This window comes from Chlamydotis macqueenii, chromosome 1, assembly GCF_036417535.1.
Source record: "Chlamydotis macqueenii isolate bChlMac1 chromosome 1, bChlMac1.mat, whole genome shotgun sequence".
Taxonomy (NCBI): domain Eukaryota; kingdom Metazoa; phylum Chordata; class Aves; order Otidiformes; family Otididae; genus Chlamydotis; species Chlamydotis macqueenii.
In genome coordinates this window covers 63873140-63886709 of record NC_141556.1, presented here as the reverse complement: position 1 = coordinate 63886709, position 13570 = coordinate 63873140, and the positions used below count along the sequence as shown (strand labels likewise).

General features: G+C 43.6%; 1 protein-coding gene across 3 annotated transcripts in view; it reads left to right on the top strand.

Annotated features, from left to right (window-relative positions):
• Window positions 1-13570, top strand: part of DENND2A (DENN domain containing 2A) — a 58596-nt gene that overhangs the window by 34284 nt on the left and 10742 nt on the right. For 2 of the 3 annotated variants that reach the window (XR_015259388.1, XM_086754796.1), the window contains exons 7-14: window positions 690-783; window positions 2057-2107; window positions 4965-5152; window positions 5863-5972; window positions 6184-6253; window positions 6885-6962; window positions 7457-7597; window positions 9767-9915. Coding sequence is in view for 2 of the 3 variants with exons in the window: in XM_086754796.1 (XP_086610922.1) it covers window positions 690-783; window positions 2057-2107; window positions 4965-5152; window positions 5863-5972; window positions 6184-6253; window positions 6885-6962; window positions 7457-7597; window positions 9767-9915 (881 nt within the window). In the remaining variant the exon portion in view is untranslated. The remainder of the gene's footprint in view (window positions 1-689; window positions 784-2056; window positions 2108-4964; window positions 5153-5862; window positions 5973-6183; window positions 6254-6884; window positions 6963-7456; window positions 7598-9766; window positions 9916-13570) is intronic. The other variant, XM_086754806.1, reaches the window with a different exon arrangement.

Genomic DNA, 13570 nt, shown 5'->3' with positions numbered 1-13570 from the left:
TAGGGAGACTAGAGGTGCTGAATGAGCCACTAAGCCCAGCTATGCCCAACGCTGAAATGTCCTCTCTTCAGCTGGGAGGCCAGGGATTAAAGGATTTGCAAAGCAAACTACTAGTATAAAATATGTCAGCATCATTGGCTCCCACCCATCTCAATTTCTTCAACATTCCTTGTATGATATGTTTCCCTGTGCTTGGTGTGAAGGCTTTTGCAGCACATCCCACAGCAGGTGTTAAAGGCATAAAGACAGTGAAGTTTACTGTCATCCTCCAGCTAGGTTTCTGCTTCCAAACCTGCAGACCAGAGCATGTTCCCAGGGGACCCTCTGGTGCTCCCTGGGACATGGACCATGGTATGGAGAGGCCCACATTGGCACCGTCAAGCTCTTATGGCCACACAGTGTGGAAGTGCATTGAGGCTTGGCCTTTCATCAGGGCTTGTTGCCTTGGGCTCCTGCCATGCCAGCAGGACTGTACTGCTTCTGTACCAGAGTGAGTGTGGCCGTTGACAGTGCAGCTAGAGGTTGCTGTGCAAGATAGATGCTGGTAATTGTCAGTTCTGGGCCATCAAGTTAAGCGTTTCAGTATGGCCGGAGTTGGGAAACAGAGCACTTTGCATGAAATTCTAACTTAATTTCTTGCTTGGGGAGGAAAATAACCTTGTTTGTTTGTTTGTGTGTTTGCTGAGCAGCTTGTGTTGAAAATCAATGCCATTTATGAGGCACGAAGGGGAAAGAAACGTGTCAAGAGACTATCGCAGTCTACAGAGAGCAATTCAGGGAAAGGTAAAGGAACTTTGAATCATCATACATCTAAGACTTTTTCAGGACTTGCCTTAGAGTTTAGGCTGGCTTAGTGATTTACGTGATGTTTTCTAGTGCTTCTTCCAGTCCAGGGTGACACTGAGTTGGGGCTTCTACCGTTTCTTTTGGGAAGATAAAGGCTGTTCCTCTGCCCAAAAGACTTTCATTAAAATTGAACTTTTTTGCCTTTCTTGCTTCGTTTTCATTCCATGGCTTTACAATATAACCTTATAGGTCACACCAAAAATGTCCACCCTTTTTGATGTTTATTTCTGGAACAGGCTGGATGCTTTGGAGAGGAATGTTCTGTCCAAAAAGCCTGATTTGTTGAGATCAAAATATTTTACAGGAATGTGTCACTTTAGTGAACTTTAGGAAGACAGTAGATTTTGAAACAGTCTTGGTTCTTTCTGCATCCCAATAAACAAATAGCCTCAGTTGGGAATCAGGGTTTCTAGCCTTGACTGTAGGACCGTCTCTGTCATAGCAAGATTGAGACTTTCAGCCTCCCCCTATCAATTAACAACTTGCCAGAAGTGTTCAGGTACTTCAGAGCAGTTACTTCTAAACATCTCATCTCTGCAAAATATAAATCACATCTTTCCAACATAGTATTTTTTTCTGGAACACCCTAATTTCAAGCAAAAGGTGATCACCAGCTCTATTTGTTTCCCGCAATTTCTTGTTACTGTTTATCCTATTTTGTATAGGATAGACACCCACAGCGTGGATGAGTGTGTTTATATGAACCTTGAGGGGAAGCGTCCCAGACTTGTCTCTACGTCATTTTTATACCCCTCTCTGAAGCATCTAAGGCATCATTGACAGACAGGCTATCGGACCATATAGACCTTGAGTCTGATTTGGTCTGGCAAGTGCTTTTTTGTTTGTTTGCTTGTCTTTATCCCTTATCCTGCAAACTACTGCGTATTAATCAGTATTTTGCCTTGGTGTCGTGCTTATACACACTTGGTTAGATGCTGCTGTGTTTTATTCCTTATGCAACTATTTTGTCTGTGCAAAATTTTGTTGTTTGTTTTTTTTTTATTATTATTATTCCCTGAATGAATGGGAAGATACCAAAGTTGGTAAGCTAAATGTCTATGGGTATGTGCACCCTGGAAAAGAACAAGGCCCTTGGGATCTGTACGGTCTTTCCCCTGAACTTGCCAGGCCTGGCTTTCTCATGCCAGTGATAAGAAATGCATGGTTATAAATAGGCTTTACTTACTTCATCTTCTGGTTTTTTTCCTAGTTACAGATGAAAACAGTGAATCAGATAGTGATACTGAAGAGAAGCTGAAAGGTAAGGCAAATGTGTGAAGAGAGCAAATGGCTCCTGATAAACTCTGCTCTGAGATCCTGGATCAAGATCTCTCCTTAGTGTTCTGCTTGTGGAGAAGGAGCTTGTTTCCACTCAGAACACAGTGAGAAAACACAGATCTCAGTGCACTCTAAATACACGGTTACAAATGTGTGACCAGGCTGACAGAAGCATTATTGCGTGGGTCAGGGCGTTCAAAAAATCCACTACACATTTGCTAAAGGAGAAAACCCAGCAGGCAGACTGGCAAGCTAGGAAAACAGAATTGCACTATATGATTTATTGCTAGTTAAACTCTTCTGCATTGGCTGAGTTGGGATAAAGTGCTGCATTGCTTGCTTCAGTCTGGTAGAGCTGTATGGTATGCTGGTCTCCATAATACTCTTCCGAAACTTTCTTGTACGGTAATCAGCCCTGTGATATGCTGGTGGCGTTACAGTCTTTTGGGAATTTATATGGCAAATTCAAAGTTGCCAGAATTAGAATGCAAGATGGAAGCTCCCTCAGATTCCAAAGTTCCCTGACTCACATGCACACCTGATCTGGGTAGCAAGTCAGTTCCCAAGCTGAAAAGACAGACATAAGCAGCAGTTGGGCTCTGTGTCAACCACAGTGCTTTGTGCTTAGGAGCGCTCGTCCTTACTGTCTTTCAAAGTTTTAGAACAGAAACCTCAGACTGAGTTCCGTCTTGTGAGCACAGCTTCCCACACAAGAACTACTGTATGCTCTTGCTGTCCTCTGCATTGGGAAGTCTTTTCTCTGTGCTGCTGTGATAGCAAGATTAAGCCGAAAATTGCTGCCGCTGCCTCCCTTTAGACATGTTCTCAGGCTAGCCTGGAGGCAGGGAGAGAGAATTTGTGCCCAGATTGTGCAGAAACTACATTCACAACTGTCTTGAAACATGATGCTGTGAAATATAGTCCCTGTTCAGATGTAGCTGAGAAAGACAGCGTAGATGTGGCCAGGAAGACTGAAGCTCTTGTCTGTTACTGGTTGCCATAGTGAATAATGTACATCATCCTGTGTTTCTCTGTAACATCTGTGTAACGGCAGCTAGGAACTGCTGGTAGAGGGGATGATGGAGATCATGTGAAGTCACCTCAGATCCCACAGCACTGGACTCTGAACAGTATCCAGATGCATAGCTGGATCTGTGTGACTGCAAGTCTACATAACTGTGAAGAGGAGCTCTGGCGCTTTTTTGTTTGCTCTAGCTGCACCTACATTTTGCTTTATCCCTTGTTGAACTGTCGACTTTTGTATTTTTTAATAGGAAGGTGAGGTGATTTAGCAAGTCACTTTTATCTAGGACTTCTGATTTTCTGTGTTTCACTTAACAGATCAAACACACCAGCTAGTTACCTCTGCTTAGCAAGTCACTGTACATCATCTGAGACACAGTAAATCATCAGAGAGCAATCAGCAAATTGCATGTCAGAGCCATAAGTGCAGACCATTGGGAAGAAAAAAATGTTCAAAGACAAACTCTGCCATGATGACAGCAGTACAATCCTGGTATCTTTAGTAGGTTGCACAGAATATAAACAATGTGGAGTTTGAGCAAGCTTTTCAGAAGTGCTCAGCATTGCTGTGACACTGCTCCTTTTGAAGTCCCTGGTAAAACAGAAACCACTTCTGAAAGCTTTTGAAGAATTACAGCCTTAGAGCAAATAGCGTAATAGATGATGAGAGAAAGGAGTCTAAGCCATCTTTCCAGGGCTTTAACTGCCCAGGGGTTGTTACACACTCTGATTTAAGAGGCACCTCAAGATTGCTTTAAATTATATTGCTGGAATAGTCCACGAGTGGCACAACTTTACTAGACAAAGGGTCAAGAGTCTGTCCTAAAGTATATACCATCTTTCAGGGAGCCTTATCTCCCAGGCAGACATTTTTGTGTATTTGGAGTTCCCACAGTATCCCTGTGGTAGTTGTTTCTGTCAAAATGTTGCATTCCCACCCACATTTGCAAAAAACACATTGTGAGAATGTGCTGTAGTCTCTGCTTGTAGTTAATTCTTTCTGTCTTTTATAGTAGAGGTAAGGGAGATGACATGAAGATTTAATTTGGGACACAACTGTAAAACAAAGCAGGGGGGTGGTCTTAGGGAATCTCATCTGGTCGCTTCTCAGCAGGCAGCTTTTCATTACTTTCTATGCTGGAATGTTTATTGTCCCGCAGCTCATGTGTGTTGCAATTACAGCTTGCTTGGCAGTTTTTCTTGTTTTCCCATTGTGTTGGGTGAACTTGTAGAAACCTGGTCCTGAGAGATTAGTTTTAGGCACAGGAAGGACTGGCATGAGCCAGCCTTTTTCATTTGCACCTCTTTTCATGTTTTTTTTTGTTTTTGGCTGCGTTGCTAAAGCTGGCAGTCCCCAGCATTACTCAGCCAGTGGAGCCCTAGCCTCTGACTCAAGTGCTGGTCTTGTAAAAACATGGGGATCGCTACCCACAGCCTCTTCTGAACAAAGGTGGTCAATTACTTAACTGCTGGCTTTGAAAGATGCATAAATGAATGTTAGGATGAATGCCCAGACATTATCTGCTACACCGTGTCCCATATGGATCTCAGTTTGGGTTCTCTTCAGCTGTAAAAGCTCTCCATGAAATCCTTCTGCTGCCGAAGCTCTTCAGAATGATGGCACTCACAAGATTACATCCCGTCTCTGGTGATATTTATACTGCAGCTTCCAAATGGTTCCTACTTCTTACTCAGCTGCTGGCAAAGTAAATGCAGTGACATGGTTTCGAGTTTTTCTGTAAATCTCTGCAAAGCAGTGTTGGTGCTCTGTGCAAAGAGCTAGACAACATCACGATCTCTAATCTTTTTCTTCGTAGCTCACAGCCAGCGCCTGGTGCATGTGAAATCTCGCCTGAAGCAAACTCCGCGGTACCAAACCTTAGAACGGGACTTGATTGAATATCAAGAGAGGCAGCTGTTTGAGTACTTCGTCGTCGTGTCACTGCACAAGAAGCAGGCTGGGGCTGCCTACATCCCTGAGGTTACCCAGCAGTTTCCATTGAAGGTGCATTGCCTGTTGGGAAGGTCTGGCTGACGTGTCTCATATTGCGTGGTGCACTTGCACAGCTGGAGAAGCCATAGCTTCTCTGTTGACCACAGGTTATATCAGTAACCCCTCTGCTGTGTCAGTGTTCAGTGAGACTGAAGATAGAGGGGCTGCAGTCAACCCCCGAGAATTGTCTTGCTATTCCTCACTGTTGAAAGAGCAGCTGATTTAGATCTTTTGCTGCCCTTGGCTATGACTTTTATGTAGCTATTCCCTTTCTCCCTCTTTTCTCTTTAAAGAAAACCAACACCTGGGAGAAGACGTATTATTAAAGAGAAGGCACAGCTTTCACCAGTAGTCTAGCTCAAAATGGGGAACAAGGAATGGGAGAAACACAGCCAGTGTGACAGCATGTTTGTAAATGGGATGTAACCAGATTTCCCTTCAGACTTCAGTTCTCTCGCCGCTTGCTGGTAGATGAGTCCCAGATTGGAGGCACAATATAGCAGGGGCAGGTGTTGCAGATGCCAGGCTTGGTGGAATTGGGGGCACAGAGTTACTTTAAGATATCTAAAGATTAGGTGAGCCAGAATCACAGAAATTTTAATATCTTCCAGGCAGAAGCTTAGCCTCTGTCATCACCTCTTCATTTGTCACAGGAAAAATATTTGAAGTCATTCCATCCCCACATGACTAATTGGAAACATTCCTTCTCTCTCTTCTGCTAGCTCGAGCGCTCATTCAAATTCATGCGCGAGGCAGAAGATCAGTTGAAAGCTATTCCCCAGTTTTGCTTCCCTGATGCAAAAGACTGGGCCCCCATCCATCAGTTTGCCAGGTAAGTACTGTATTTTGTATCCTGATTAATGAGAAACAGATCTATATTTCAAGCTAATTAAATATAAGAACTGCTACAGTAGAAAACTGGGCAGAGCCCTCAGAGCAGTGTATTGGAAATGCAGAAATATTGTGGGTTTATTGGGTTTGTATGTCAGAGACTTTTCATGTGGGTGATGGGTATTTTGTCATTCTGGTTTCTCTTTCTGCAGTGAGACATTCTCATTTGTCCTGACGGGGGAAGATGGAAGCAGGCGATTTGGATACTGTAGGAGGCTGCTGGTAATTATCCCTGGTTGTTTCTTTTCCTAGAGATGCAGCCTTCTGTGGGATGGTGTTACTGGCATCTGTTGTGGAAAGTGGAAAGCTGCTGCTCTTCTCTTCTAGCGTGGAAGGAAAGAGCGGCAGCAGAGCAGCTTTGGTCTCTTCTGCTCTGCTTAGTGCCAAAGTCCCTCTCTAAGTACCATCCTCCGCTCCAGGCATAGCTCTTTCACCTTGTCCTTACATCAGTGCTTAACATTATGACCTTGAACTGTTGTTTCACCTCTAAGCTGAAGATAGAGTTTGTCTCCCTTAGGTTTAGCTAGCTACTAAACAGATGTCTAAACCCGTGTTGGTCATGTAGGCTCAGAGTTGTCTCTGTAGAGCAGTCTGCCCTGCCTTAGTCATTTGACTCAGGAAGGTTGGGATCATACTGTGGATGTGCCCATTTCACCCCACTGTTTCTAGCGTACCAGGATTTGAGCCAGACTTAAGGCATTGTCATCAGCAGCGTGCTGTCAAATATCTGCCAGCTTCTGAGCCACCCATTAAGCTGCAGAGCTAAGAGATCGATCGCTCTGTCTCTACAGTAGTTATAACTCTGACATTTTCTTCGTGGTTTTTTTGTGTGTATTTACGTTTGTCTTGAAAGCCCAGTGGGAAAGGGAAGCGTCTCCCAGAAGTTTACTGCATTGTGAGTCGCCTTGGATGCTTCAATCTCTTCTCTAAGGTGAGAGGAGGGAGAGGGGGAGTTTGTGCTGTAGACCAAGAGGGACCTGAATGTAAAGTCAACACCAGAAGAATGGGGATCAGGGAAGGTGATAGAAGAAGCCTGAAATGGTGTTGGCAAGGCAACTGCATGCTAATTCCAGAACCTAGCAAAAACCCAGCTGAAAGAGAAGCTAGATTGTCAGCTGTTGCCTTGTTCCTTCAGCAGAACTACCAGAGCACAAGCACTGAGAGATTAAAAGGTAGAGTCCTGACTCCGAGGGCAGTGGGGAGTCTGCAAATTGGAAACTTTCCATTGAACTCAGTGGAGCTGGATTTCTCTTGCTGAAGGAAATTAAGGGTCTTCAGTTGCACCTTTAACCTTCTTCCTTATGATTCAAGGCTCCGTGTCAGTGCTAGGTTAAGGAGAGAGTGTGGATGCTGATGCACTTTATTCCCGGTGTTACCTCTCTGCCCTGATTTACATGATTTTGTGTCTTCATGCTTTTATTTCAGATCTTGGATGAGGTTGAGAAGAGACGAGGCATTTCCCCCGCCTTGGTGCAGCCTCTCATGAGGAGTGTCATGGAGGCACCTTTCCCAGCTTTGGGCCGGACAATTACAGTCAAGAACTTCTTGCCAGGCTCAGGAACAGAGGTAAAGACACCACCCTAGAGAGAGGGAGACTTAGGTCAGCACATGGTGCAGGACAGGCGACTGGAAGTTGGGACTGTGACGTTTTCTGGGAACTGTCTGGGGAAGCTTGGTGGTAAAATAGGAGACCAGAAGGGATGGCATGGAGACTTCAGTGACCTCAGAATTAAAAGAGAAATCATACAGTAAAAATGAGTGTAGGGACACAGCCATCCTAATATGGCAAAATGAAACAGGGCATTGGCCTTGAGGCCAAGTGGCACAGACTGGTGGGCCCCATACTGCACAGCACATCACCTTGGATCTGCTTGAGGCCCACCGCAGTTAACTTGCTGAAGACAGGATTCATAGCACGTGCTCCAGCATCCTTAATACAAAACCACTGTTCATGTGGGACAGGGCACAGGGTTCTGGTCAAAAAATACCTGAAACCACACAAGGGCAATGTTGCAGCCTTTCAGAATGGCATTTTTACACCGTGGAGGTGAGGGTACTTGTTGCATCTCGCACAGGGTGGTGTGAGGACAGTGGGAGGGTTTTAAGAGTGCAGAGCTTCAGTGGGTAGTGTTGAAGGACTGTGGGAAGGTAGAGGGAGCCAAACTGAATGTAGTCTTGGCCATACTTCCTATTTGGCATAGCATGCCTTGAAGGTGAGATAGGAAAGTGAGCGAGTTGCTAGAGGTTGTATCTGAGGGCTTTCAGCATAGCACTACATGGTGACATTCTCCTCAACCAAACTGAGAACAGTCCAAACTGAATGAAAGTACTGCAGAGCACATGCATAGCTGGTTAAGGATCTGTACTCGGGGAGTAGAGTCCCAGTGGTGCGTTGTCAGGCTGTGAGAGTGTTTTGGCTGGTTTGTTTTTAGGATCTTTAATGTTCATTAATTATCTGGTTGATAGCCTAAGCACCACATTTACACAATGGGTGGATGACAGCACTGGGATGGGTTGCAGGCACTTTGGGAGAGTAAGGGTTTAAAATTTAAAATGACCCTCCTAACTTGAAGGTTTTGTCTGAAATTCAATATGAACAAGAGCAAAATGCTGGGAAGAAGAATTGAGTAGTCTGATACAACATGGAAGTAACTGAGTGAGCAACAGTACTTCAGAAAAGGATCTGGTGGTATAGTGGGGCATAAAGTGAGCAGGAATAACAGTATGGTATTATTTAGAAAAACTCCTGCATTGTGAAAGACAGTGAAGGGGTGAATAAAAATAAAAGCAATTTTCCTGCTTTCCAGCATTGGTGGAAATTTATTTAGGGTATCACTTTCAAAAATGCAAACATTAGAAGAAAGCCCCAGAACAGTATTTCCACTTATTAAGTAGCTTAGAAAATATAGACAAAGCTTGGGAAAATTGTTTGCTTAATATAGAAAACACAGAACAAAGGAGGACACATGATAATAACCTTCCAATATACGAGAAGTTTCCTACAGAGAGGAAGTTCTGAGTGTATACTGAGAGTAAGACAACAAGTAGTTGAAGTAATTTACCACTGGCATGTTTCAGTTGCAGACTTCGTGTTGGTCAGGGTAGTTCAGAACTAGAGAAATTTTCTTGTGGGATTTATGAACTATCTGATGTTGGGGGCTTTCAAGAACAGTTTAGGTAAATTTCTGTCTAAGATAAGGAGAATTAAATGCTAAGGTGCTGTGACAGGAATTATTTAAGTAGATATGAACAAAGGAAAATGCCCACAGACTGCTCTTTTCTGTAAATGGTACAAAAAAAAATTATAGTCAGTAGATTAGGCATCCAGATTCTTGCAGTTAAAAAAAAAAAATTGTAACTGTAAAAATAAGAGTGCAGATTTGAAAGGCTCCATGCCATTCTGCTGCTTGAGTGCCAGAAGGGCTGGAAACCATTCGTAGCTGGACACAAACTAGTTTTCCTCCTTATGAAGAGGTCCCTGTCCTCAATCCAGTGGGGAGAACTTGTGGTTGGTCTCATGCTGTGCCCATTGGAGTGGACTCTGGATCGTCTTCATCTGGAAGACGGATTTGCGGGAGGTCTTTGGAAAGACTGTGTTTGAGGGCTTCATGCTGTGCAGTGTTTGCCAGCACAGTCAGTAAGGCTTATTAGTTGTGAAATTACAGGTCAGGTCCTTGCTTGCCACAGTATGGGCGGACAGTGAGAGCTGACCTGTGGTCTTTTTCTGTCCAACAGGTCATTGAGCTGCGACGGCCTCTTGATTCCAGGCTTGAGCATGTTGATTTTGAGTCCTTGTTCACATCCCTCAGCGTGCGGCATCTGAGCAGAGTCTTTGCCTCCCTGCTTCTGGAAAGGAGGGTGATCTTTATCGCAGACAAGCTCAGGTACCCTCTTGCATTTCCTTGAAGAAAATGCTGCCAAGGAAGGGAAGCTGAGAAGATGACTGATTTCTCCCCTTTGTCCTTTTTTCTTCTCTGCTCTTTTCCAACTTCTTATCTGATGTGAGTAGAGCTGTACTACGCAGGAGTGAGGAACTCAGGCCATGCACCATAATTTCACTTTGCAGCTTTCAAAAAGTGTGCAGCTTCTTGTCCCCATGAAGAACCAAATTCCCTTACCTCCAGATGGTTTTCAGAGCAGGTGCATCCGGAGCAGATGCCTGGTGCTAAGGAATTTAAATCCCTGCTTTTGCTCCATGATGCTGCAGTGTTCCCCACTGAGCTCTGCTGGAGTTTCCAGGGACCAGGCCTCAGGCAGAGATTGGCGTCCCTTCTGGGTTATTCCCTGATGTCACAAAATCTTCTTAAATCTTTAGCTTGTATTGTAATACTGATTCCTAAAGAGTTTTTTCCTCTGGGGGATGAAAGTAAAGGATGCAGTGAGGGGTAATGAGACAGAGGACTTCTCCCTTCTATTTTGAATCTGCTCAATTGACTTTTAAATTTTTTGTTGTTGTTGTTGTTTGCTCTCCTAAATTATGAAAATGGACCCAGGTTTCTTTAAGATCTTGTGCAGCTGGTGGCTGGCAGCCCTCCAGCCCTTGAAGCACTTGAGGATTCAGGGAGGAGAGTTCGCCAAAGCTGGGGAAAGAAAAGCTGCCTGGATGAGTAATGACACTTAGGAGCACGCTCAGGTTTCAGGAGAGTACAGTGCCCCTAAGCTGTCTGTTTTCACAACTTCCAGGCAGCAGGCTGCAGCTCTGGGACTGAGCGCTGGGGCAAAGAGTGGGGAGGCCCCTTCTACAGGAAAGTGAAGGGAAAAATTCATCCTGCAGGGATCCGGGGCTCTCTGTGGGCAGAGCTCAGGCAGTCTCATCACAGGAATAGGAAGGCTGCAGAGGGAAGCTGTAGCATCTGGGCAGTACTAGCTGCTTGCAGTTTTTGGCAGCTGCCTTGGGTCAGAGAGGGGAAGATTTGCCTCTTTATGATCACTGATACATTATATGCATAGATGTTGAGTATTCCAGATACCTAAGCCACACATTTCATGCAGAGCGTTCAGACTTACAGTGAAAATGAGATAATTCATCCAAATGCTGTACTTCTACATAGCATATATGATTTATATGATAATTTATGATGACAGACTTTGTTTTTCTCCTCTGTAGGACAAATTTTACATTCTGAGACAATCTGTTAAGGACACAGATGACATTGTAAATCTCTACATGAGGGCTGGGTGGTAAGAGTAAATGGTAGGGAACTTTTTTTTCCCCCAAGGCATCACTTCGGAACGAACCTTTATTTAACAGATCTTTTCCTATCACATCTTTGTATGTTAGCACACCACCCTGTATTCTGAGCCTGATGTGTGTTACCAAATATCTTTAATTCAAAGCACTTAGATGAGTTTTGGTGTTTTTTTTCCTCCTGTATCTTTTGTCAGCATATCCAGAGTTCTTAGGAATGAGTCCAGCTGTCCAGGCCTGTAAAAGAGAATGGGAGAGAGCTGTAGAATCGTAGTTTCTAGAATCTGTAAATATACTAGAAACAGCTTTCTTCTGTGAGAAGAAAGATTGTCACATTGTAAAGATCCAGGGTCTGTTAGGCCACGAGGCTCAGGTTCAAGTATTTACTGTAGATCTGCCAGCTCTCTACAAGACTTTTAATATTTGATGTTTCTGGGAAGACCTTGCTCTGAGCAATTTCAGGAGAGTCTTTTTCTCTTCCTGTAACAAAATATGAAGTTTCTCTGTCTCATTTTTATTGCGGAAAAAAAACCTGAAAATGACCCCAAAGGACAGTAAAAGCTTGAAAAACAGAAAACAAAGAAAAGTTAAGTAAACTATTGTATTTTAATCCAATCTAGTGACTTCAGTGCACTGGATTGGTGAGCCTTTCGTAAGGTCTCTTCTAATTGTTGGTGGATATTCCATGTTTTGAAAGCTGACGGTGTTGTAGATACAGGATCTTCTGTCCAAAAGATACTTTTCCTGGGACAGGAACACATTGAACTCAGTGAATATTAAGTAGTATTTACTTCAGGGGTGAAAATGCCAATTTCAGAGGAAAGAAAAGAAATACTTTTTGGCAATAGCTTAAGAGAAGAAAAAAAAACTGTAAAAGCAGCTGTTGGAAACTGCTCAGAGATTAGGAATGCTAGAAATAATCCAGCTGAGATGGATTAATGGGAGAGTGCAGGTGACATGGTGAAAGATGCATAATAAATTACATTTATCATTCATCTTTGTGATTCTTCATGTGGGCACTATCAATAGCTATCTGTACGTGTGTGTAAAGGTGTGTCTGGGTGTGAGTGACAGAGAAAATGATGGATGCGATTTATTTACATCTTTTAATTACTGTAAAGTCAGTCTGTGGGAAAAGCAAACTGAAAGGTCTCTTGCCAAATACTGTGTGAACTGTGAAATTTTTTCAAGCTGAGCCAAAAAATGCATCTAACAAGTGTACAGCAAGTGAAATACTTTGTCTTTTCCATCTTTAGAATGAACATTGAGTGTTTTTTAAAGACCTGTCAATCCAAAGCTTGGCAGCAGGAAAGGAAAGAATTTGGTTTATTAGTTTTTGGGTGGGTTTTTTTTTCCCCCCCTCTGTCACTATGGAAACTGGAGTATACATTGCTTCGCAACCCAGGAAAATGGCTTTGTTAGAACTGTGTTGGTCTGTGTAGCCTTTCCTAGCTTTTGTTCACTTCTGCACTGTAAACTTTAGTCCTAGGGCAGTGAAGGTCGTGGCACAGGTTAGGCATTGCAGCACGAGAGCTGCTTTTGTTTCCAAGTGATGCTGCCTGGCACACCGTTCGAGGCACTGAAGACCATTGTTTTAGAAGGCATCTTCCAAATAAAAGTGGCCTGATTTCACCGTGTATCTAGAGTGGGGCAGTTTTTGCTGGCCTGAGGGGAAGATGTGTTTGATTCAGAGGGCTTTTTAAATCAGGAAGACTTACACAGGCTTAAAATGAAGGCACTCTTTTTCCAGATCTCCTCAAAAGCCTGTTGTGGATCTGACCAACTGGAGCAATTGCCTTTGTCCCTGCCAGAAACCACAGCTGTGTCAACAACACAGAGTGGTCATTGTTATCAAAAGCAGATCTGAAAGAATTAGAGTAGACACTTCAAATGTGGTCATCCCCAGTAAAAGGTAATTAATCATCAAAAAGAAGCCTTTACCATGTGCTACAAAAACAAATCTGGGACTGTGAATCACAGCCTCCCAGATTTCTCCTTTTTGTTCTGTGGTTAGGGAGAAGAAGAAACCCAAGGATGACCTTTGGATGTCAGATAATAGTGTTGTTTCTTCAGAGTATCTTAATGCTCGCTTCTTCACCTGCACTAACCTGCCATGCCAGTGGGAGGCAGTGACGGTCCCCACAGCTGGTGGAACTTGGCATCGACCTGCTGGAATTTGCAGCAATGCTGCACCCGTTAAATGCTGTGAACCAGATCTGCGATCTGTCATAAGTAAATCCAGATGCGACACAGTGTCAGAAATCCAAAGGTGTTTGTAAAATGAATCCTGCTGCAGCAGAGCTTATCAAAAAAAAAAAGAAAAAAAACACATAATCAAACCATCCTAAATT